This window comes from Xenopus laevis, chromosome 4S (genome assembly GCF_017654675.1).
Source record: "Xenopus laevis strain J_2021 chromosome 4S, Xenopus_laevis_v10.1, whole genome shotgun sequence".
Taxonomy (NCBI): domain Eukaryota; kingdom Metazoa; phylum Chordata; class Amphibia; order Anura; family Pipidae; genus Xenopus; species Xenopus laevis.
In genome coordinates, this window is record NC_054378.1 from 98843102 (window position 1) to 98869621 (window position 26520).

General features: G+C 37.8%; 1 protein-coding gene across 1 annotated transcript in view; it reads right to left on the reverse strand.

Moving 5' to 3' along the window:
* The window catches only part of prg4.S (proteoglycan 4 S homeolog), a 47959-nt gene extending 34546 nt beyond the window's left edge, over window positions 1-13413 (reverse strand). Inside the window, exons 1-3 of the mRNA XM_041591502.1 lie at window positions 13312-13413; window positions 8819-8996; window positions 7164-7247 (exon numbers count right to left, since the gene is read on the reverse strand). Of these exons, the coding sequence (XP_041447436.1) occupies window positions 7164-7247; window positions 8819-8996; window positions 13312-13413 (364 nt within the window). The remainder of the gene's footprint in view (window positions 1-7163; window positions 7248-8818; window positions 8997-13311) is intronic.
* Window positions 13414-26520: the final 13107 nt, after the last annotated feature.

The following is a 26520-nucleotide window of genomic DNA, read 5'->3' on the forward strand; positions in this document are numbered from 1 at the left end:
AAATTTATTATGGCCCGAAGATGGAAAAAGTCAGAATCTGAAAATCTGCCATCTCAGAGCTGCCGAGGTTGCATATAAGTCAATGGGAGAAGTCCCAAAAATGTTTTGATCTGCGGTTTTGTGCAATGACCCAAAGTTTTCATGGTTTTTGGGCAAAATCTGAAAAAATCTGAGTTTTCAAGTGGAAATTCATATTTCCCACAATTTTTTTGGATTTTCTCCCATAAAAATTTTTTCGGGAAAGCGTATTAATAAATAAGCCGAAAAAACACGTGCGGATTTGGTCGGAGTTTTATACAGAAAATATTAAGATAAATTTGGATTTTGATAAATAACCCCCCAAATATGTGTTTTTAATTAGCTAACCAGTAAAGTCTACTTATTGATGTGGGTTACTAGACATGTAATAAACTTGAGATCTTTTATTATATTATGCCCTTTCAAAATGAATAAGTTAATAGTGATGCTCCAGCAGAATTCTGCACTGAAATCCATTTCTCAAAAGAGCAAACAGATTTTTTTATATTCAATTTTGAAATCTGACATGGGGCTAGACATTTTGTCAGTTTCCCAGCTGCCCCTGGTCATGTGACTTGTGCCTGCACTTTAGGAGAGAAATGCTTTCTGGCAGGCTGCTGTTTTTCCTTCTCAATGTAACTGAATGTGTCTCAGTGGGTTTTTACTATTGAGTAATAGTGTTGTTGTTCTTAGATCTACCAGGCAGCTGTTATCTTGTGTTAGGGAGCTGTTATCTGGTTACCTTCCCATTGTTATTTTGTTTGGCTGCTGGGTGGGGGGGAAAGGGAGGGGGTGATATCACTCCAACTTGCAGTACATCAGTAAAGTGTGATTGAAGTTTATCAGAGCACAAGTCACATGACTTGGGGCAGCTGTAAAATTGACAATATGTCTAGCCCCATGTCAGATTTCAAAATTGAATATAAAAAAATCTGTTTGCTCTTTTGAGAAATGGATTTCAGTGCAGAATTCTGCTGGAGCAACAATATTAACTGATTCATTTTGGAAAAAAAATTTTTCCCATGACAGTATCCCTTTAAGGACATCCTGGATATGACTGAAATTTTATCAAAAGGCAGAAAATATGCAGCAAAATATTTTTATGCATTCGCTTAGCTAATTGTATTGTGCAATTGGCTTTCCAACGAATGTTTAGGTTTATGTTCCCTTTCACACTATAATAAAATGAAAGTTTCAAGTTTTATATTAATTAAAATAATAAACCCAGAAGATATGCAGTAATGAATTAAGAAGATACAGCTTTCCCAAGCATCATTCAGCAAACTGACATACAGCGCCGATTAAGGTATTATCTTAATGATCTCAGTTGACTGGAACGTGCCTTGTTTAACTGTATTGCACCTTAATTCATTACTTGTAAGATAATGCATGGCCAGGCATTGATCATAAAACTAATAAGAATAAACAAACGTGCAAAATTCAGCTGTGCTGTATAAAAGGAACCAAAAAGATTAAATAATGTTAAACAACACATATTTTAAAAAGTATGTTGAATAATTGCATGCTTGCTCAGACACAACCATCACACTCTGTTTATTTTTATCTTCACAAACTACACAACACAGAAAGGATCTGGTGTGGAACTAAAGTTGTGAATTGCTGAGTGGTCACAGATAGGTGATCAGGCTGATGTCTGAAGCAGATTACTAGTTGGGGTTTGTTTATATTTGCTGAAGAAACTGTGTTTCAGGAAGCTATAAAATATCTAAAGAAATATTAGTATAATTGAGTGAATAACATAACACAACCCAGTGGATGCAGCACAGAAGAGGTTCTGTAAAACGGCGGTTTACAAGAGTCCTCGTTCTGGATTGTTAAATTTTTATAGTGAATAGGCTTACAAATGTCAGTTAACCCAGACTAAACACAGTTTAACGAAGAAGGATTGGCACCCAAAGTATTTTTCTAAATTAAATCCTATAGACCAAATTACGCATCAGGTTAGAAACTGTCCAAAGTATTAAAGGGGAGGATGAGAGTGCAAAAATAAAGGAAAATCTGATGTTGCGCGTTATATACCACTAACATGACCTGATTAAAGTTGAGAATTACTCCTGAAAATGGACATCTTCAAAGCTTCAAACGACTGGGACAGGTAACCTTACATCAGACAATCACCAGATTTTATACTACAAACAAGGCATTTGCAGAAGTCATGAAACAAATCTCGTTTTCAGTATTATTCAGGTTGTCAAAATATACCTAGTGCTTAGTTACAAAATGAACATGGATCTGAATTCAAATTATACCATACAAAATTACTAATGTGGAAGAGGTTAAACTGGAATAGCTCTTTGAAAATCTATAGCATCTTCTTAACACAGCACCAAAAAAAAATCATATATTATGGTAGTGTCCTGCAGCGGGTTGGGTACCCGCTGGTTACCCGCAAAAACCTGCGGTACCCTGCGGGTGGCAGGTAAAAGTTTTGGAAGCGGGTATAGACGCAGTTCGGCGGTTCTCCACAGTTTGTGAGTCGTGGGTCGGGTTGTGGGTCTTCTCAATAGTGAGTTTTACTCCTTTTTTTCTAAGCACTTACTTTTTTTCTGATCATGCCTACTTGTTGATGTCATTTCCGGTTCATAATGACAGCACTTCCTGTATCTTGATGGTCAGCTGGTCGCAGATCGGGTCGTGGATTAGGTACTTGTGGGTCGGGGGTCCAAGCGCATAAATATGCAGGTTACGGGTACGGGTTGCAGGTCGCGTTCGGGTTTAACAAATTGGTTCCGCACAGGACTCTATATTATGGTCATCATAGATCATTTTAATGCTAAGACTGATGGCCACAAAATAACTGGTTTGATCTTGTATGAATTTGGTAAAAAAAAACTAGTAGACCTCTTTCAGAATAATTCTTGAATTATAGCAAATCCCCTCTTCCAGCAATCCAAGAGATATCTTTATACATGGACCTCATAATTTGCAGTCAAATATGGAAGATCCAGTTAGAATAACCTAGGACCTGCAGCTGACTATGATTTAGATCACAAGCCTCTTATTGCAAAGAAAACAAAAAGCCATCCAACTAACTAGATACAAACTACAATTTCCTGATGAACTATGGCCAGAATATGATGACATTATTGAGGAGGCTTCAACAAGCCACATCCCATACAGGAAGAATATAAAGAAGACAGATTGACTGTCTATAAAAGCTTTGGAAAGAAAACAAAAAGAGGTCTAGTTACAGATATGTCCATCTGAATGCAGAGTTCTGGAGAACATCAACTGATAAAGAAACAGCTTATAAAGAGTAAACAATAGAATAAAAACAATACAAAGGAAAAATACAAGAGATGTTTTCAATAAGACAATAAGAATAAGAAATGAATAAAAAGATAATAAAAAATTAATGACATCTTCCAACAAACATTAGCAAGTTATAAGGGCAGGGTTAGTAAAATATTAAGAGATGGTAGTCATGGACCCAAACGTATTATGGTATGTTTCCTGATTTGCAACCAAACATCTTAGACACTGAAGTTAAACGAGTCCTAGGGAGTAATAAATAACAAGGTTATAATATTCACAAGTTGATTCCAGAAAAACATTTATTTCTGCTTCAATGACTTAAACCTTTGATCATGTAGAACATAATAGCATAGCTAGAGATGTCAGATTGTTAACAAAGATTTGTATAATCAGAGCTATGGTTCCCTGAACTGCAAAAAAAACAAGTCAGTCTGTACTGAATGGTGAAACTAAAGCTTCATTTCTTTGTGTAAAGCCCTGGTCAAATTCAGACCCAGTGGTGAGAGAATGTTTAGTTTCTTTGGTGAGGCTGAAGATCTCAGCAAGTACTGTGTTCACCAAAATTTCTACCTTGGTTGATGAAATTTGGAAAAGTCTTAAAAAGTTTTGGTCCACAATACAAAAGGGGAAAGAATCGGACTAAAGGGAAAAATACTAAATTATAACAGAAAACAATGCCACATTTGAAAATTCTGCACTCAGTAGAGCGATCTGCTGTAATTCTGTCTACGAGTGCCAATACACTGTTCAGCTTTTCATAGCCCAAACAACAGGATTAATTATTAAAGGAGGTATGAATTTCCTACATAACCATATGTAAACCATTTATCATTTACTTTCTATGTTTGAAGGTATGCCTGAAGTCTTGTGTTAAGGTTTGTCTAAAACAAGACTGAGATAATTCCTAAGCAATCACTCACAGTCAGCCAGCAGGGCCAAATCAAACACAGAAGAAAAACAAGCCTTGCAATTTCAGTCATTTATAACACACCCAACACACAGTCAAATTAAAAATGAGACAAACTCTGAAATGCTTACTTTTTCCCATAAATTATGTATCTGTGATAACACATATTCTATGCCAACATTAAACTTTCCCAAATGAGTCTATCTTTCTTCCTTTCTCTCAGGGGCTAAATAACCCATGTGAATTTGTTTGTCCCATCATCCATAGCTACAGTTTATAGATATATATTCACCTATATCAATCCATAACTAATAATGTTGGCAGAACAGGATGATAATGAGGTCTAGTAGGGTATACTTTCAAGAACTGAACTTGAAGTTTGGCTCTGTGCTGGAACAGGAGCAGAACAACTCAAGCTGCAGTGTGAGGTCCTCCGGGCAGCTGCTGAGAGGTACAATAGGAGGGGACAGCAGGGCTATTCAGCCAAATCTATTACAAGAAGCTCAACTCCTCTGATCTCCCTTGCTCAGGGAAATGATGAAAATGTCAAATTGTCAAATAAAAAGTTATATTGAGGATATTCAGCCTGCAATAAACCTTCAACTGCTAACAGCATGCTTGGAACCAAAGTCCAGCAACGGTTGGAGCAGCATAAGTTGTATAGCCGTAACAGAAATGCAGTTATTACAGAAACAGCAGTCCAGAATGTTCCCTTATGAGAGCCCTGGGTTTATGATCTGTATTGTAGTTTGAAGGAAAGTCTGTTTGCACTTGGGGGTGCCAAATGTTAGGCACCCCCAAGGGATTGTATTGAATTACCTGAAACCCCGGGTCAGTGCAGAAAACTACACCGGCCTGGGGTTATACTAGTGAGCGCCACTGAGAGATCTTCTTCCTGCTTCCTCATTCTTTCGGGCAGTTGCGCATGCACAGTAGAACGACAAGCAAAACTTTAACTAAAAAGTCAACTATTTTGTTCTACTGTGCATGCGTTTGCCTTGGGAAAGAAGAAGCCGAAAGAAGATCGCTCCGTGGTGCTCGCTAGAAAAACCCCAGGCCGGTGCAGTTTTCAGGTAAGTCAATACAATCACTTGGCGGTGCCTAACATTTGGCACCCCCAAGTGCAAACAGACTTTCCTTCTCCTTTAAACTCCTCTTGAAGTAGATAATTCCTGCACTTTATTTGTTTAGGCACATCACCCAGGGAGCTGATATAAATGCTTATAGGATTATAGGTTATAGACATCCACTATATAACTTGATGGCTATTACAAACACTGGATGCATGCACGCTCAAGCCTTACCTGCCTTCCTCTACCAGCAGGTGTGCCAGACCGGAGCCAGTAGCACAAAAAAAAAAAAAAGAAATATTAAAAGAAAAGAAAATAGAAATAATAATTGAAAAAGATAGATGGGCTCCTGATCATACTGGACCCCTAGACTTTAGCCTAGGGGAGTCTGTGCACCAGAGATTTATCTTAAAGGGATTCTGTCATGATTTTTTTGGAGTCGTTTTTATTTCCAAATAACACTGTTTACATTGCAAATAATTCACTCTACGATATAAAATTGAATTTCTGAACCAACAAGTATATTTTTTAGTTGTAATATTGGTGTGTAGGTGCATCTCAGATCATTTTGCCTGGTCATGTGCTTTCATAAAGAGCCTGCACTTTAGGATGGAACTGCTTTCTGGCAGGCTGTTGTTTCTCCTACTCAATGTAACTGAGTGTCTTAGTGGGACCTGGATTTTACTATTGAGTGCAGTTCTTAGTTCTACCAGGCAGCTGTTATCTTGTGTTAGGGAGCTGCTATCTGGTTACCTTTCCGTTGTTCTGTTGTAAGGCTGCTGGGGGGGAAAAGGGAGGGGGTGATATCACTCCAACTTGCTGTACAGCAATAAAGAATGACTGAAGTTTATCAGAGCACAAGTCACATGACCAGGGCCAGCTGGGAAACTGACAATATGTCTAGCCCCATGTCAGATTTCAAAATTAAATATAAAAAAAATCTGTTTGCTCTTTTGAAAAACAATTTCAGTTCAGAATTCTGCTGGAGCAGCAATATTAATTGATGCATTTTGAAAAAAAAATTCCCATGACAGTATCTCTTTAAAACATGTAGCATGTGGATATTAATCTTCATTTATGCAAGATAGATTAAGCAAACCATACAACCCATGAATGGCACCAAAACAAACCTACAATGTCACAAATGCATTAAAATAAATAATTAGCATTAGAAGTCAAAATCAAAACAACTCTGGGAATCGGTAGAGTACAAATATTTGAGAACATGATTTCATTAACAAAACTGCTTGAAACAGTAAATAAACCAAAATAAACCAAATAAATTCATGAAAGCAGTTGACCCAGAATACAATAAGGTACCCCATTAAATGAGCATACATACAAAGCCTTCCACATAGAGCTGTATGTTCTGTGCTTGTATCTCTTTGGCTCATCGTATACATTCATTTACATTGTAGAATATGTTGTAGTCTATATAAATATACTGTATATATATTCAGTTCTATAGCTACTGTAAATATTTGAATTTATTAAACATAACATTGGAAGCTACCATTCTATTTAGCAAGTAGTCAATTAACAGAGCGCCAGAATTTAAGCTGTGTAATTAAAAACAGTCTTTTTTATTATGACACATTAAAAACCTACAAGGGCACAAATCCACATAAGGACACATTTCATAGCATCTTGCAGTTTCCTTCTTTACTGGCTCTGAAGAAGTTGGAGATGCCACGAAATCTGTGAGCGCTGGTCCTCATGTGGATTTGTGCCCTTATATGTTTTTAATGTGTTATAATAAGAAAGACTGTTTTAATTACACGGCACAAACTCACATTAGCATCATGTTTGTCTATTTTAAAAAAACGATTACATGGATGTATGTGTTTCTGTGTTTATTCCCATACAATACCATATTATTTACTGGATCTTACCTTGAGCCGACACCACAGAAAAGCAAATTAAAAGGCTGATAGTGACTTGTGTGATATAGTATTTCATTTCCATTATAAGAAGACCTGCAGAACATACACTCAAAGTTAGTAAAATATTATGATATAAACAGTCTGCTTCTATAGTAAATAAAAACATGGCTTTAAAGGAATGATAGAGTAGAATAGTAGTTTGTTGTTACAAGGTGCAGTAGAGGTAACGACAATAACGTTATATATAAAAACATTCTCCAGTGTTAACTTTTATAGAAAGGCCTGATTGAGTGGTGCAAATGACAGCTGCTTCCTTAAAGTAGAATTCGCCTAGCTGCCCCCTGGGGAAATGCCCCCTAACTTTATACGTACCCCTCGGAGCAGATTCATTCATCGGAGTTCCCAGCAGCCATCTCCCGGGTCTTCAGTAAACTGAGTAGGAGACTGGTAAAGTGGTGCATGCGCAGTTGGAGCAATTTGCCGGTTTGTGACAACTGCGCAAGCGCCGAAATGGATGGAAGCGCCGGAAGAAGACCTGGAAGATGGCTGTGTGGAACTCTGATGCCTGAATCTGCGCCACGGTGTAAGTATAAAGCTAGGGTCATTTCCCCCGGGGGAAGCTAGGCTGGGGGGGAGGAGGGAGGTCTACATGGGTTAGGTGGTTGGGTTCGCTACTCCACAAGTCCTACCTCTCAGAAGCCATGCTTCAATATCTTGCACTGATGAGATCCAACAAGATTGAAACATGGTGTCTTCAAGTTTTCGATATATAGCTCTGATCCATTGGGCTGTATCTGTGCTGTAAACCAGCAGTTCTGGATGCAAAGTTGTCCAAAGGGACATAAAGGAGCGATTTCCATGTCCTCGCCCATAATGAATTATGTGATATTTAAACTTTAATTTTTGGGATTAAGGCAGTGCTATGTATATGACACAAGGCAATTAAATACCTTCTCTTTTCAGAAGGCCTTATACTGCTTAAGGCTTACAATATACATCACATGCTATAATATACACACATACATCTCAACACATATGGAAGTTATCTTCATATAATTTAGCATCACTTGAATTTTCAGTGTCACTGCTCTTACCGAGAAAATACATTTGCCAATGTTTTTATCTTCGAAGGTTTTTTTTTAGTGATACTCGCACTGCCTTATGAAAATGGCAATTGATGCAAAAGGATCTCATGTCCTGGGGTTGCCTTTTATTTTACTGAAATGTCTTTTTAGATCTAGAGCAGCCCTGAAATATAAACCTATAACCACTAAGTGTGAAAATTAAAACTTCCTCTTAGGGAAATAAACATTATATATAATCAAATAAAGAATATGTTCTGTTTCTGAAATAATCAGGTTACTCAGTATTTCCCTCTCAGCTATCTGTCTCTCTTCATTTTCTGTTCATGCATTACTCAGAGTCAGATTTTAAATAACAGTTCAAATATGCTGGAGTGTATTATATTTAGATCTTTTTTTTACATTTCCATGCGATGCAGCTGAAATGAAAATATAATTCTCAAGAGAGTTTCCCTTTAAAAAAAAAAAACACCTATAGCATAATATGTATTAACAAACAAATCCATTCTCCTCCCTACTCTCATCATATGAAGTTTAACATTAATCAGTAGGAGTGATGCACTACAGAGAGTCTGCACTCACCTTGTATGGAAGAAATAGCGAAGCTGTGTTCCCATGCTGGACTCTTTGGAATATATAGTGCTGTAAATATTGTATATTGGTCACAACCAGTCACAGAAAAGCTTAATGGAAAATGGGAGTTGACCTCTGATTTAATGAAACAGCTTTTCACTGCTGCTGGAAAATGTAGCACAGTCAACTGCATTGAGCAATAGTCTGAGACAAGTGAGAGTTACAAGTTAGATAATCAGTTTAGTATTTTTATCAATATTTCTTGAGCTGACCAGACAATGAAGGGCTTCAGGGAGACCTGGATCAGTTACAGACCATTTTGCAGTCAATGTGGAATGATATTTTCTTGTAGGATAGATTTCATATCTTATCTTATTAGTGTGCATAATATATTGCTGTGATTATGAAATCTACCGGATAGAAGGGGTATGAAGGTCTACCATCAGTCATGTTTTCTGCAATATCTTTTCAATGATTTGTCCCTTACAAATGGCAAATCCCCCCCACCTGGTTCTTTTTACATTTGCTTCATTTGAAATGCTAGTAACTTTATTCCTGGGGCAAACGTCATCTTTAATATCTTTATTTGTTTTATGAAACCCTGTGCAGAGGTGATAGTAAGTTTCTTATTGTTTTTTAATGGTTCCTGAGATATTAACAGTTGTTTGTTGTTTTAGAGTGCAAGTAATCAACTTTCAGTTCAATGGCTCATTTTGAAGAACACTCAGCAGTCCAGTCTGTCTATACACTTCTCATATTCAGTTAACCTTGGAGTTGTTGACTCTCAGATGTGTATAAATAACTGGTTGCCTTTTATGTGCCCTGCCTTTGTCCATAAAAGGCAAATATATTAGTATAAGTGAAGTAGCTTGGTTGCATTGTGTGATAAAGGGCTTTGCCCAAAACATGTCGTGAAATAAAGCTTTTTGCAGTAAATCTGCAAGTGCCTGGCTCTACTTCACTTATACTGACTCTCAGATGTGCCAGGAGTCTGGTAATAGCAGGTAGTGGGGTAATTTAATATATGCATTAGGTTTGCTACTTGTGTAGTAACCAATAGCAATACATAGCAGGTCACGTTTACTGGTCACTTGTTTGAAACTTAAAGTCTGATTAGTTGCTTGGGGTTAACAGATGGGAGCAAACGTTATTATTTTACCCCACTGTGAATGCACGTATCTCTTAAACAATTTAGAGACACAATAAACAATTGTGTTGCATGGAGTCCACCAACTTCTGGCACCTGTTACATTCCATAATTCTTCTGCATTTCTTGGTTTTGCCTCAGAAACAGCCCAGAAGTTTTCTATCGGATTAAGGTCCGGAGATTGGGCTGGCCACTCCATAATGTCAATCTTGTTGGTCTGGAACCAAGATGTTGCTTGTTCACTGATGTATTTGGGATCGTTGTCCTCGTCATAGAATGAACGACCTCACTTATTGAACTCCACACTGCTATTATTTGGAACAAGCTATTATTATTTTGAACAAGCCTCAATGAATGATCCAATGACACAGAATCAGCAGCATGCATGTCATGACTGCTGGGTCTGCTGTTTTTCTATTACTCTACTACACCTACTAGTAAATTATTTGCCATGTAGAAATATAAATTCTACCGAAAACAGTGATTGATCAGGTTACTAATGTTGGACTGCTATTATTCTGAACACAACTGTATATTAGGCTGCACCCTAAAAATCTAGGCTCTTCTTGTAGAGCTATAAAAAAGCACAAACAACTTTGAATATAATGTCTTGGCTATCATTTTGATGGGGGTGTAAAGGTATATGAGCTTCTTCATTCATCTGCTGACTCTGGAAAGCAGTGTGGTTGCATATTGTACTGGATTGGCAATAGCACAGAAGTATATATCGGTTTAGCCAGACTTAAGAGCTATTTTACACGGACAACCTTGTGGTCCAGTTTATGTAATATGGACTGAAAAATAATCAGATTGTTCCTTGAATCTCCCGAATGACATTTGCTTTTTGCTCATCAAGCATTACAAACAGAATAAAAATGCATGTGAACAAGGCACCGTGGCCAGATGGTATACACCCCCAGGGTCTAAGAGAGCTTAGTTCAGTTTTAGACTGGCCTCTCCTGATTTGCTAAGATTTGCTTTCATCTGGTATGGTACCTATGGATTGGGGGAAATCTGATGTCATTCCAATATTTAAAAAGGGATTACGATCTCAGCCTGGCAATTATAGGTCAGAAATTTGACATCTGTGGTGGGCAAATTATTTGAAGGCTTGTTAGGGGATCACATTCAAACTTTTGTCCTGGTGAATTGCACTATGAACAGCAATCAGCATGGCTTTATGAAGGATAGGTCATGTCAGACACATTTGATTGCTTTTTATGATGAGGTAAGTAAGATGCTGGACAGTGGGAGGGGGGAGTAGATGTGATCTATTTGGATTTTGCCAAAGCGTTTGATACTGTGCCCCACAAATGACTGCTTTCTAAACTAAGGTCTGTTGGGCTTAAAGAAGTCATTTGTACATGGATAGGAAATTGCCTTCAGGATCGGGTACAAAGGGTGGTTGTTAATGGTACATTCTCTACTTGGAGTAAGGTTCTTAGTGGGGTCCCCCAGGGCTCGGTATTGGTACCACTTTTATTTAATTTATACATTAATGACTATGGGGAGGGTATTGTAAGTAATGTATCAGTGTTTGCAGATGACACAAAATTATCCAGTAACAGGAACAAAGTGAAGCAGAGCACACTCTAATAACTTCACAGAGAACGCCTGGTGCACAGGGTAGAGGTACGGCAGCCCCCAATGTAAAATCGAACGAAAAAAACTCTGGCACTCAAGGCAAGTGAAATGCAGGGTTCCCCCTTGCTTTTATTTCTTGTGCAGACGTGCAACGTTTTGGGTCCCCGAAACGTTGCACGTCTGCACAAGAAATAAAAGCAAGGGGGAACCCTGCATTTCACTTGCCTTGAGTGCCAGAGTTTTTTTTCGTTCGACAAAATTATCCAGCCCAATTAATTCCATCCAGGATGTGGCATCCTTGCAACATGATCTTGATAAACTGTCAATCTGGGCAGCTAAGTGGCAGATGAGATTCAGTGTTGATAAATGTAAAGTCATGCACCTGGGATGTAAAAATATCCAAGCCACTTATACCCTTAATGGGACTGCACTAGGCAAATCTATTATGGAAAAGGACCTTGGAGTCATTGTAGATGATAAACTTGGCTGTAGAAAGCAATGCCAGTCAGCAGCATCAAGAGTAAATAAGGTCTTGAGCTGTATTAAAAGGGGCATTGATTCACGGGAGGAGGAGGTCATTCTCTCACTTTATAGAGCACTGGTAAGGCCCCATCTAGAATATGCCGTACAGCCGTAGAGTTTTGGTCTCCATCACTCAAACAGGACATTATTGAATTATAGAGGGTACAGAGAAGGGCAACTAAGCTGGAAAAAGGTAAAACTTAGCCAAGTTGGGGATGTTCACGCTGGAGAAGAGGCGCTTAAGGGGTGATATGATAACTATGTATAAATATATAAGGGGATCATATAATAATCTCTCTAATGCTTTATTTACCAGTAGGTCTTGCCAGTTGACAAAAGGGCAAATATTCCAAAAGGATTTTTTTATAGTGAGAGCTGTGAAGATGTGGAATTCTCTCCCTGAATCAGTGGTACATGTTGATACATTAGAGAAGGGGTTGGATGGCTTTTTAGCAAGTGAGGGAATACAGGGTTATGGGAGATAGCTCTTAGTACAAGTTGGTCCAGGGACTGGTCTGATTGCCATATTTTTTCCCTCTCTGAGGCATATTGGAGAGGCTTCAATTTTTTTATTTTTGCCTTCCTCTGGATCAACTAGCAGTTAGGCAGGTTATATATAGACATAAATCGTTGAACTTAATGGACCTGTGTCTTTTTTCAACCTTACTATGTTGCTATGTATATTATAGAGTTAAAATGTTCTGAGTTTAAATGACTGAAGTACACTGAATGGGAGCGATAGCATAGGGAGTGATTTACTCTAGGAGATGAAAGGAAGAAATATGAGGAGAAACTGCAAATTATGTTCTGAAACGGGTGGAACTTTTTTTGTGGTCAGTCCTGGCGAGTACAAACATCTGATTTCATAATATCATCACTTACTTTACTGTCTGGATTTCCTGTCCTACCAAGATACCAGATGTGTTCTGTGAGATGTCCAGCTATGGCACATGGTAACTGACTGTGATAGTTCTTGCCAGAACTCTTGTTCTTTCTTGTTGTGTCTGTTGTTTTAAATTAATTAAGATTTATGAGTACTGAATGAGCAAGTGCAATTTATTTTGGATGCAATCCTACTAAATATCTCTGCAAATGTAAACCTGCTTATGACCAAGGATGAACTGCCATGTGTCAATGTGTCAATGGGTGCACTTAAAGGAGAACTAAACCCTTCTCCTAAAGTGAGTCCCCATCTAATAGCCCCCCAATCACCCCTCCCTGCTTTCTCCAGCATTGTCCACTATCTTACAAAGTGTCGCAGAAAGTAGCCCAGACCTTTCCATGCAGAGTAGCGGAGCGGAGCTCCCAAGCCCCATCTTTGGTATCTTCCAATACATTCGCTAAAGACCATCGTTGCGCAGTTGGAGCTGATTGCTATACGCACATGTGCTGGATTGCTCCATAAATAGCTGAAGGGAAGAAAAGAACCCAAAGATAATGAAGATAATGCAGGGAGGAGGCAGGGGTAAATGGGGGGCTCTCTTTATGAGGGGGGGTTTAGTTCTCCTTTAAGAGCAGAGTGAAGAGACACATAGGAGCAGTAAGTTGGAAAAGAGCATGTCATGTTAATGTGCACTCATATTTGCATCTGAACTAGTCAAGGTTTCTCTGTCAGCAGTAAAGATTTCCCGGGTCTCCTACCATAGCGTGCCTCACGGAATTGGTGATATTTAGGGGCCTAATTATTAAACCTCAAATTTTTCTGGTCAAGCTTTTAAAGGAGAAAAACTCAAATTATAAGAGATAAAAATTCAAATCTGAATATACTCCAGCTAAAACCTGTGAAAATTATGTAGAAGTCAGTGGCAGATGGTCCCTTTAACAATTGGAACAGGTTTTTTACCTTCAAGATTCTCAATAGTTTTGGACTGGTTTTCATTCAATAATGTTATAAATTTGAGTTTTCAGGTTGACTATTCTATAAAGTTGAGTTTTTGGACCAACAATTCGAAAAAGTCTCATGACTCGAATTGATACTTGATTTTGTAGCAATTTTTAATTGCACAAAATTTTTTAATATATTTTATTGGTAAATTAAGGGGATTTGGGTTTCAGACTGGCTTAAGTGCCATGGGCCTTTAACGTCTTGATAACATTGTGTATATGGGGGACACAAAAGCATAAAGGTTTCTGAGATGGACTTCAAGCCTTGCTTTCTCACAATTTCCTGCCTCACCTACACATGGTTATCTGGTGAACTGGTGCATTATCTGGAAAGATAGTACAAAGCTGATGTTTAGATTGACCACTGTGCCATGATGGACCTCTGACTTCTTGATGACATTGCGTATGGAGGACACAAGTACATAACATTCTTTAAGATGGATTTATAGCCTTGAGATTGTCCCTGGTATCTTGCAATATCCGTCTCACCTACTCAGACAATTATCTGGCGAACTGGTGCAAAGCTGTACAAGAGTACAAAGCTGATGATATTTTTGGCAATTATGTATGTATCTGCCTGTCTGTCCCTTTGTCTGGTTATCTATCATCTATCTGTCTATCTATGTCTATCAATCTGTTTCATGTATTTGCTTGTTTGAAGCTTCAGAGCTACATAACTGCAGCATTTGACAGACTGATTTTGTTTCCTGGAAGATTTGTATTGCTTCCTTCTTCCAAAACAGTGAGATTAGTTGCTGCTACAGTTCTGGCACATGGAGCAATAAATCAGTCAAGAGGTTTCTTGGCAGTTGTTGGTATGGATTCTTGGGAACCTTCCTCTCCTGAGTTTGATCAGCGCTAAGAGGAATTTATAAATGACGCATTTGTTCTGTACCTGCTGTTTGAGGTCTTAATGTTATGAAAGTTCTGCCAAACTATATTAAATCAAAAATGTGTCAGATCTTCATGTGTCACTGTCCATCTGTATAAATGAGGTGATGAACAACTCACAATAATATGACTTGTGACTATTTTTCTTCATCTAAGTCAATGAAATCACAGATGGTAGCCAGTCTCAGTCTGGTGCAATTTAAGTCTAGTGACTCAACTTTCAGCAGTCTGAACTGTCTGAACGTTTTAAAGTGGACCTGTCACCCAGGCATAAAAAGCTGTATAATAAAAGTCCTTTTCAAATTAAACATGAAATCCAAATTCTTTTTTTTTATTAAAGCATTCATAGCTGTTGTAAGCTCTCACTGTCAATCAAATATTCCCTGCCCCTCCTCAATGCCTTAGGCAGACAATTACTTTCACTTTCCATTCAGCACTTCCTAGATGTCACTGCTCTCCCCACATTCCCCCAGTTCTCTTCACCATTTCATTGTGTAACCAGGGCATGGGGATGGACATCAGGTCCCCCAATCTGGTGCACAAACAAGATTCTGAGATGATGCAAGGCTTGCCTTAATAACAGTGTCCACAAAATGGCTCCTGCCTGCTTGTTATAATTATGAATTCCCAGACTAATGGAAACAAGATTCAAATAATTTATACAGTGTAATTAAAGTTAATTTTGCTTGACTAACATGATAAAATAGGATTTGGAATCTTTTTTTGGGTGACGGGTCGCCTTTAAGTTCACATTACAGTTTTTTCCCTAATATATTAAGTAGGTAAATAGATGAGTGTTTTATCATGCAGGTAATGCTGTTGCTGCCCTTTTGGCACTTCTGTGCTTGCACAGTGGTGCTTAGTTTTGGCATGGGAAAGTTTGGTGAGTTTTGGTACACCAATCGCACATCTGAACCAACAATTAGCACTTCCTGTCCCTAATATGGGCATCGCCCAAAAAGTCTATTGTACAATGCTTCAAAAATGTGTTTGTTGTTATAAATAGCAGGAATGTATTTACGTGGGCCCCCTATAGTGTACATTCTACTTAATTTGCAATGCCAACGCTAAAGTCTCATGTATTAATTTAGATGATATTTTAAACCAGTTCAGTTGCCCATAAAAACAAGTCAACATCAAGATTTGGTCTGCTTCAAGTTGTCAGATATCTGACATCTGGTCAGTGCATCATTTGTGTTGCGCCTTACACCATATGTGTTAAACAGATGGACTTGTTTGGAAATGGCCTACTTTTAATAAATGTTAATACAGTTAAACTTCCAGTTTAAATACCCTGTTTTCCTGCATTCCTACACTGTTTGTGTTCTTGGTCCAACCAATATATCATCCATAATGCATTTCCCCAATTAGTGATGGGCGAATAAATTCACCTGGCACGAATTCACGGCGAATTTCCACGTTTCTCTGCCGGAGAATAACAAGAATCTCTCGCGAAAATTCACAGGTGAAAATTCACCAGCGTCAATTTCCGTTTTTCATGATTTTTTTGTGAAAACATTCAAATTTCAAGATTTTTTGGGAAATCCTTCAAATTTCATGATTTTTTTGTGAAAACCTTCATATTTCACGATTTGTTTTGTGAAAGCGACCGAATTTCATGATTTTTTCGTGAAAACATTCGGATTTCAATATTTTTCGCAGTTTTGCAAATTTTGCGGGAAATTATTGCGGGAAATTATTGCGGGAAATTATTGCGGGAAATTTTTCTGGTCCTCTCAAAAATGTAAAATAAGGGGTTCTACTGTACTCCATTTTAATCCCAGTGTATTTTCTATCTTATATAATGAATGATTTGAAGGCAGAAAACAAGCATGCACCTCCATTTTTTGGGGGTTGGGTGAACAATAACATAAATAAATAAATAAATAAATAAATAAATGAAATATATCCACCACCCACTTGTTTTCCCTGTCTTAATGACTAAATGCCAAATAAGACACTCTCACAAGCAATAATATATTGAAGCAGAAATAACACCTCATATTATGTTTCTGTCCTGCCAGCTCAGTGATTCTAACCAACCAATAGATTTGTCAGTACAACTAAGGAACAAAATGTTTTCCTTTTTAATGTTCTAGTTCCATTTATAGTCATTTAAGAGATTATGTCATTTTGTGCATATTTATTTTCACAACCTTATTCCCACAGTCAGGAAAGGGCAGAACATGGCTTGCAGGACAACTCTGACTGTCATTTTTGCACCTCTATGTGGGGATTTAAATTAATTGCTGATTAGCCATGCAGGATGTGGATTCAGTGTGTGGCTGGTATCAAATGGGTGGCTACCCTAATCCCAATACAAATGCCAAGGAGGAAAATGTGTGTTGCAGCTTGTGCAAGATTTACTGAAATTGGCACTAGTTTATGTCTATAATGGTGCATTATACACCAACTTTGGTGCATGCAATTTAGCGAGCATTGACAATTAAGAGGCAGATTTACTAAGGTTCGAATGGTAAATTCAAATTTTTGCATCGTTTTTTTTTTTTTGTCAAAACTCACTATTTCGAATTAAAAACCACCAAATTGAACTTGAATTTGAATGTGAGATTTATCACTCCTTGACCCTGGAAACAGTTCTAATTCGATACTTTGCCACATAAAACCTGAGCAGAGGTCAGTTGAACCATTTGAAGATTTTAATAGCGTTTCTAACATTCAAGTTTTTTTTTGGAGGAAAACTCAATTTGAATTAGATTTGAATTTTTGGATTGTTCCTATTCAATCGAATGTTAGACGTTCAAGTTTTTTCATAAATAACCTCCCATCGAGTTGTGAGTACATTTGAGTTTATTAGAGTTAAAAAAAATTCACATAACTCTAAAATTTGACCTTTGATAAATAACCCCCCCCCCCAAGAATTAAAGAGGTTGTTCACCTTTTAATTAATTTTTAGTATGATGTAGAGAGTGATATTCTGAGACAATTTGCAGTTGGTTTTCATTTTTTATTATTTGTAGCTTTTTATTCAGCAACTCGACATTTTGCAGTTTTAGCAATCTGCTTGCTAGGGTTCAAATTACCATAGCAACCATGCATTAATTTGGAAAAGAGACTGGAATATGAATAGGAGAGGGCCTGAATAGAAAGATGGGTAAGAAAAAGTGGCAATAACAATACATTTGTAGCCTTACAGAGCATTTGTTTTTAGATGGGGCTCAGTGAACCCCCATTTGAGAGCAGCAAAGAGTCAGAAGAAGGAGGCAGATAATTCAAAAACTATAAAAAAGAAATAGTAAGGGCCAATTGAAAGGTTGCTTAGAATTGGCCATTCTATAACATACCATAAGTTAACTTAAAGGTGAACCACCCTTTTAATTCAGGGGGGGGAATAATACTGTATTGTGGCTACAAAACAGATAAAGCACTTTGCACATTGTGCCACCTTTGTTAGTGAGCGTTATGGCTGAATCTGATTCCTGAGTGACTTATTTGAAGTGCCTGATTTACTGCATATGCCCTTTTTGGATTATTAGAGGGGGATGCCACTCTACTACAAGTATACGAAACACAACTACTGTTTGAATGTGGGTCTATTATCATATTGTTGTTGTAATGTCATCCTCCTGTGTCTAGTGGGCACAGGGATAAAACTCCAGCCCACGGCCTTCATGAGCCCCCGCGGACCCAGGCCTGCTCCCCAAGGTACTGTGGACACACCCTGTTCCCTCTTGTCCAAATGCAAGTTAATGTAAAATGCCAGTGTAGTCCTACCCTAAAACACAGTAGAAACAGAACCTTGAAAAAGGCATACTCAATAAAATAATTCTTCCTCTAAGTACTGTTGAGTAGATTATGTGAAATATTATTTATTCTCTGCCTACATGGGACAAGAGATAATCTATTTGATAGTTCTGTATCTGCATCTACATCCTTCCTATAATAGTGCATGGGAATGATTATACCTATAAATGAGACACCGACTGTTGTGCAATACCTTGTCTTGGACTATTTAGAAAAGGCAATGAACTTCCAGACTCCTTTAAACAAGAAATCATATTTTACAGACGTGAGACATTCTCTCATTACTAATGGGCCGGGCAGTAATTAGTTTCCCTTTAGTAAATAACTTGCCCAATGTGCTTCTATTTTAAAGGAAACTGCACAGTTAATCTTCGAGTCGTAGGAATTAATTTGCCATTACATAGTTTAGAAAGAAAGTTGAGATTTCTTAATTTCACAGAAAGTGCCAAGGACAAATTAATTGAAGCTGTGAATCACGTTGAACAAGGGTATTTAATTAATCAAATTAGATCAAATTCCTTCTGCATCAGTCTCATTTGATCAGGTTTGTGATGTACCTAAAATCACAGATCAAAATTGATTGATCCATAACAATCTTTCATAAATCTGCCCTCATGTTTCCTTTCAACTCATCTTTCTTTCATTGGTCTAGTAACCAGTAAGCAGTTTAAAGAAAAAAAACTAGAAAGCTATAAATGACCAACTGCAGTGTTTTAAATACCAATCTGTCACAGACACAGAGTAGTGTTTCTTATACTTTGAGGCTGAGGTGCAGTCATGGTGGACACTTTTTATTTCCATTACTTTTTCTATTACTATTTGTTTTCATGTGTAGGCAAGTGAATCTTTGGCCCAAGTTTATGCAGCGTATGGGAAATTTCAAGTTACACAAAGACCAATAAACCAATAAGGCATGGCTAAACAAACAGCATAGTGAGGCTTAAGAAGTGCACTTGTATCGTAGCACCAACCTATGTTATGAAAGTCATGGCCAGATCCCAAGCCTATCAATTAATTCTTGTAGAGTTAGTATTTTGGTCTGCCTTTGTCTGCTAGCTGTTATCCAGGTTCTGCCATATGTATCAAATAAAGGCATTTATTCAATGTGAGAATGGACTGTGGCCATTGATTGTACTTACACCAGATATTCCTGACTAAGGTAGTATTGAAGCTGATACTACTTATTTTTATATTGAAAACGATGAAGAAATACAAGAAGATACAGTATACAAGTTAATTTACTGATACAAGAGCAAGTGGCAAAATAGTGCTCCCTTTAATCATTTAAAAAATATTTTTGTCAGGGGTCTGGCTGTGCTCTTAACCTTGCATTAGATAATAAAAAATCCAAAAAACCTAGCAGAGATCATTATTATGTGCTCTTTGCTACCAACCAATGCAGCTGGAGCCTTCCCCTATCAATTTAAGGAGCCATACAGGTGCCATTTTGGGAAGGAAATGGCAGAATGGTACAGTTCTAGCTTCTCTAACAAGGTAGGGGAATGTATATGCTATTGCAGAGCCAAACACACCTTAGGGCTTATTCACATCAGACAGTGCAGTTGTGCTCCCTGGGATTTCCCTGCAGTCCATTATGTGTTAAACCACTTTAACTAAAGGTACTTTCATCAAAATGTGTTGTACTTCCATAGAGTTGTGCTTGTTACTGCTCAGTCCTTCCTGTCTCCTGTTCTGCCGCACCTATTGACAAAGGAGAACCCTAGAGCCACCACCACCTTCTGAGCAGGGCACAGATCCAGGGTATTTTAATGCCTAGCATCAATCAGTGCTGCACACTTGTGCCTAAAGAATCCGGCACATGCATCACTCACACTGAACACCAGAAATAATACTTTAAGGACTTCAGAGCAATAGCATCAGATTTTTGTCAAAATACATGCACATCTGAATTAATGCCGGCAAATTGGACATAATTGCGCAGCAAAATTGCACTTTGCTCACTGCACTTATGGATGTAAATGACCCCTCTTAACTCCAATGTAATTTCCCACTCCCACTAACTTTAATGCATACTTTAGTATGCAACACCCTGACCCTTGGTTGTGTTTTTGTTAGCTGGAGTCCTTTATGTGCGGCGATTACCTGTACACTGGGAATCTAATTAACTAATTTGCAAGGACCACACCTTGGGGCAGATTCACTAAGCTTGAGTGAAGGATTCGAATGAAAAATACTTCGAATTTCAAAGTATTTTTTGGGTACTTCGACCATCGAATTGGTTAAATTCGTTCGAATTCGTTCGAAATCGAACGAAATCGAACGATTCGAAGTAAAAATCGTTCGACTATTCGACCATTCGATAGTCGAAGTACTTGCCCTTTAAAAAAAACTTCGACCCCCTACTTCGGCAGCTAAAAGCTACCGAAGTCAATGTTAGCCTATGGGGAAGGTCCCCATAGGCTTGCTAACCTTTTTTTGATCGAAGGATTTTCGTTCGATCGTTGGATTAAAATCCTTCGAATCGTTCGATTCCAGGATTAGCGCTAAATCCTTCGACTTCGAAGTCGAAGGATTTCAATTCGAGGGTCGAATTTCGAAGTATTTTTTACTTCGAAATTCGACCCTTAGTGAATCTGCCCCCTAGAGTAGGGTTCAGTGTCGCTGTTTACCCAGCTCAAGAAATAACAAAAATACTATAACTGTCCTACACAGTAGGAAAACTACATAGGGTTAGGGTTAGTCACTTAATGAATGGCCAATACAACATTTATAATATTACTAGATTAAGAAGTCCATTAAAATAAAAGAATTTATAAAATAAATAAGCATTTTATTCAACATCATCTTTACATGGATCTAAAACCGAAACCGAAATTTACACTTAGTGACTTTTTACTTTCAAAGATACCCATTTTAACAGACTCTAATGATAGATTAAGCAAATACAGCTGTGACTCTTACATTTTATTTCTTTAATGCCATCGTTCTTCATCGTTTTCATTGTGGTAATTACAAAAACTGTGGAATCGTTCAAGTATTAAGTGAGAGGAAAATGGAGAGTACAACATGGAGTTCACACATAATGCCTTATAATGGATATGGAGATACAGCAATATAAACAATGAAAGCAGTCTGGTATTCAATGGTCCTGTCGATGCTGTAAGATAAGACTTTCACTTTCATTCTGTATGTCTCTGGCTTCTGAAGGGGCTGATTGGTGAAGACAACACCCTTCATTTTCTCCTCCGTAATTGAAAAGGGCAGGGAGGCATAATCATCTATTATTAAAAAAAGGTTGTTCTAGGATGTAAAATCCCATCCTCCGTGTAGACAACCAAGCGGATCAAATCTTGATTGATTCCAAACGGAAGTGAGACCAGCTTGTATTGCAAAGCATAAGGGCTCAGTGGACACTCCAGGTTGTTTGGTGCACAGTACTTTAGACAGTACCTAAAAGCCACCAAAGATAAAAGTATCAATAATTAAGAAAATGGCGTTGAGCTTCTGCATTGAAATGTACTTTTCATTAAACAAGAAAGGGATCTGTTAGCTTAGTGCCTTTCTACTGATGGCACTGCATGAGAACAACTTAGCCAATCAATATGTGGGCACGTGTTTCTATTGTTGAAGTAGCTTGATGGAAAATCAACATCTTATATTCTCACATGGTTTTAGTATAGAAAAAGTCTTACCCAGAAATTGTATCTCAAATGTAGTTTGGTGGACAACGTGTTTCTATAGGACCAACAGAAATAAAAGAGAAAACGTGCTCCAAGGTTTGCTGCGGTCTACCAAACGTACCTCCAACAAGTTTTATTGTGCGGAGTATAAAATAAAATAAATAATAAATAAAATGTTTCAGGAGCCTGTTTCCCCCTTCGTCAGTGATAACGTACACGAAACGTTTAATTCTTGTACTGAAACATTCTTGTGGAGTAGGCATGGACCTGTCCAGGACCTGTTTGCCCATAATTTTCAGTGTAATCCTAAAACAGGAATGCCAAAAGAACATCATAACTGTGGCAGCATGATTTATAATATTATCCTCCGCACACATGTTTTTTTTAATTGAATAGTTTAATATTAGTCATTGCAGAATATGTATGTATCACATAATGACAGTGAATCATCATATTTTGTGATTTATTTAATAAGGACAGTCATTTCCAGCAAGATTCTTAATAAGATAATTTAGTGCAACATACATTAAAGGAGAACTAAAGCTTAACTAAAGAAGTAGCTAAAAATGTTGTACATTATGTTTTGGGCTTCTGTACCAGTCCAAGGTAACCACAGCCCTTTAGCAGGGAAGATCTGTGTCTCCAAAGATGCCCCAGTAGCTTCACATTTCCTTTTCTGCTGATTCACTGAACGTGCTCTGTGCTGCTGTCACTTACTGAGCTTAAGGACTGACTCGCAGTATACAGTACACATAGAATATAAATGTTACAATATAAGGCTGATTAGCTAATAATACAGATAATTACTACAGCTGCTAATTACTCAATAGCTGCTCAGAGCCCACTGAGCATGTGAGTGTCACAGACACTTTCCAAGATGGTGACCCCCTGTGACAAGTTTGAAGTCCTGGATCATTGCTGCTATTGACAAGCTGACACTTTCGGCTGGTGCAATAAGTTTATTATATAAAATATGACATTCTAGCCATATAAATTTTAGGGTTTAGTTCTCTTTAATTCCATTCGCTAATGTAATATTGCATATTGCATGTAACAACCTCATTACTATCAAGAATGGAAAATTATGGGCAATGCTGATGCCTGGCTTTTAAATGAATATCAGCTGAAGTCTGTAATTGTAGAAGATGTCCCTTCACCACTGTATCCAGCATAAGTGATCCATCAGAATCTACTCCACGAGCAGTATGAGTGATCTTCAAGATTTCCCCTGTTAGGTAGATTAGTGTTGCTACCAAAATAAATTTTTCCATGTAAAAAATTGTAGATCATTCTCAACAATATGGGTGTACTTTTGTGCTATGTAATAGCTGATTTTTTTTAAATATAGGAATATCAATATTGGTCTTGTAAGCAATTCATATATACTTCATATTTGACTTCATTCTAATGCAATGAGGAGGAGGCACAGAAGCCTCGCACTGATGAGTAGAGATCACAAATACCAGAAGCCTCACGGGGTATCATTTACTGACACATTTAAAGGACAAGGAAAGGCAAAAAATAAAATCCCATTTTTACTTTCTTTAATGAAAAAGAAACCTATCTCCAATATAACAAAAACTCCGCAGACAGACGGCACTTCTGTATAGATTTATTGGGAAAATACCGCCTAACGCGTTTCGGGATTTTATCCCTTAATCATAGGCTAAATGTCCATCTGAAACAGCTGTAGTTTTATACAGAAAGAGCTAATGACCCCTAGTGGGCTTTTATTAAAATAACACCTTTATTTAAATATTTTAAAACCTGTTTGTAAAATGAACAAATTTAAATTGAATGAATAAAAGCCTAACATAACTGTTAGCCTGATTCTCTAGAGAGGAGGTCCCACAATCTGTATATTATAAATACATCTTAAAGTCACAGAATGTAATTTATGGGATTTTTGTATAGGTAGATATATCCAGTAGTAGAAGAACCTGGGTAGGAGAGGGAATGTGGAGAACCGTCACAGCTATTAAAATATTCATTTGTAAAACAAGTGTTATTATCTAATATAAATAGCTGATGTCGTGTCTGTAGTTGAGTCCGTTTGGAATCCTAGTTTCTAATTTAAAGGGATACTGTCATGGAAAAAAAAGTTTTTTCAAAATGAATCAGTTAATAGTGCTGCTCCAGCAGAATTCTGCACTGAAATCCATTTCTCAAAAGAGCAAACAGATTTTTTTATATTCAATTTTAAATCTGACATGGGGCTAGACATTTTGTCAATTTCCCAGCTGCCCCTGGTCATGTGACTTGTGACTGCACTTTAGGAGAGAAATGCTTTCTGGCAGGCTGCTGTTTTTCCGTCTCAATGTAACTGAATGTGTCTCAGTGGGACATGGGTTTTTACTATTGAGTGTTGTTTTTAGATCTACCAGGCAGCTGTTATCTTGTGTTAGGGAGCTGTTATCTGGTTACTTTCCCATTGTTCTTTTGTTTGGCTGCTGGGGGGGGGTGGGAGGGAGGGGGTGATATCACTCCAACTTGCAGTACAGCAGTAAAGAGTGATTGAAGTTTATCAGAGCACAAGTCACATGACTTGTGGCAGCTGGGAAATTGACAAAATGTCTAGCCCCATGTCAGATTTCAAAATTGAATATAAAAAAATCTGTTTGCTCTTTTGAGAAATGGATTTCAGTGCAGAATTCTGCTGGAGCAGCACTATTAACTGATTCATTTTGAAAAAAATGTTTTTTTCCGATGACAGTATCCCTTTAAGGATCCAAAATGCTTCTCTAAGGTTTAATCTATGAGTGGTATCACCCCCTCTAATGGGTACCTTAACTTGTTCAATTACTTTAACTTTAAGATCCTTAATGCCATTAGATGAGCAGGTACTGAAATGTTTACCTATGGGGTACTTTCTTCACTGTTTGAGATAGACCTTATGTGCTCCCTTATTCTTTCTTTTAACATACGGGTTGTACGGCCTACATACTGTTTACTACAGTGTCCACACTCTAAAAGGTACACTACGCTTTTAGTATTACAGTTGTAAAACCCTCTACTTTGAAATGATTGACCCGACACATTAGATCTGAATTCCACACCAGATGCAATTACTTGACATGTCTAGCACGTTTTGGCGCCACATTTATATGTGCCTTTCACTGATAACCAGCTTCCTGCTTGTTTCGGTAAAGCCGATGACACTTGGCTGGGTGCTAGTATTTTCCCTAGAGTCGGGCTTTCCTGGGTACAAATTTGACCTCCGTTTGGGGCAGAATTTCTGACATTTTGTTATCACTATTTAGTATTAGTAAATATTTTCTAATGATATTACAAATCTGTCCATATTCCTTGCTGTATTCTGTGACAAAAAACATCTTTTGTTTCTCAATCCCTGTACTTCCTGTGTCCTTCTTATTAACCTCTGTATTTATTTCTTTTAATCTAGGTTTCTTATTGACTTTCTCAGATGCCTTCCAACCTCTATCCTCTATCATGTAATCTGGCACCTAATCGCTTGGATTGATCATCATATACCGCATCTTGACTACAATTTCTACGGTATCTCACGAACTGGCTGTAGGGAATGCTATTTATCTCCAATATAATTAGTGAAACGGCGCCGGCATCTCGTTTTTGACGGCGGTGTCCGTTTTTGACGGCTGCACTTTTTTTGGCAAAAATGCGTTGGCGAATTTGCGCAAATTCGCCACAAATTCACGCCTGGCGAATAAATTTGCCCATCACTAATCATCATTTATATTTGTACATCCAGCCACGCCTGATGTCCTTGCTCAGAAGTTTGTTTTGTAGTGTAACTATTAGCACGTATGTGTTAACCTACTCACTCCTACATGTAATCCCACTCACCCATATGCATAATCCCACTCATAAATGTAATCCCACTCATATATATGCATAATCCCACTCAAACTCATAAGTATGCATTATCATATGCATAATCCCACTCACTCCTATGCATAACCCCACTCATACTCACAATCCCACTCACACATATGCATAATCCCACTCACTCAATTGCATAATCCCATTCACTCAAATGCATAATCCAACTCATACTCATAATCCCTCTCACTCATATGCATAATCTCACTCATACTCATAATCCCACTCACTTGTATGTATAATCCCACTCATACTCATAAATATGCATAATCATATGCATAATCCCACTCACTCATATGCATAATCCCCCTCACTCAAATGCAGCATCCCATTCACTCAAATGCATAATCCAACTCATACTTATAGTCCCACTCACTTATTTGCATAACCCCACTCATACGCATAATCCCACTCAC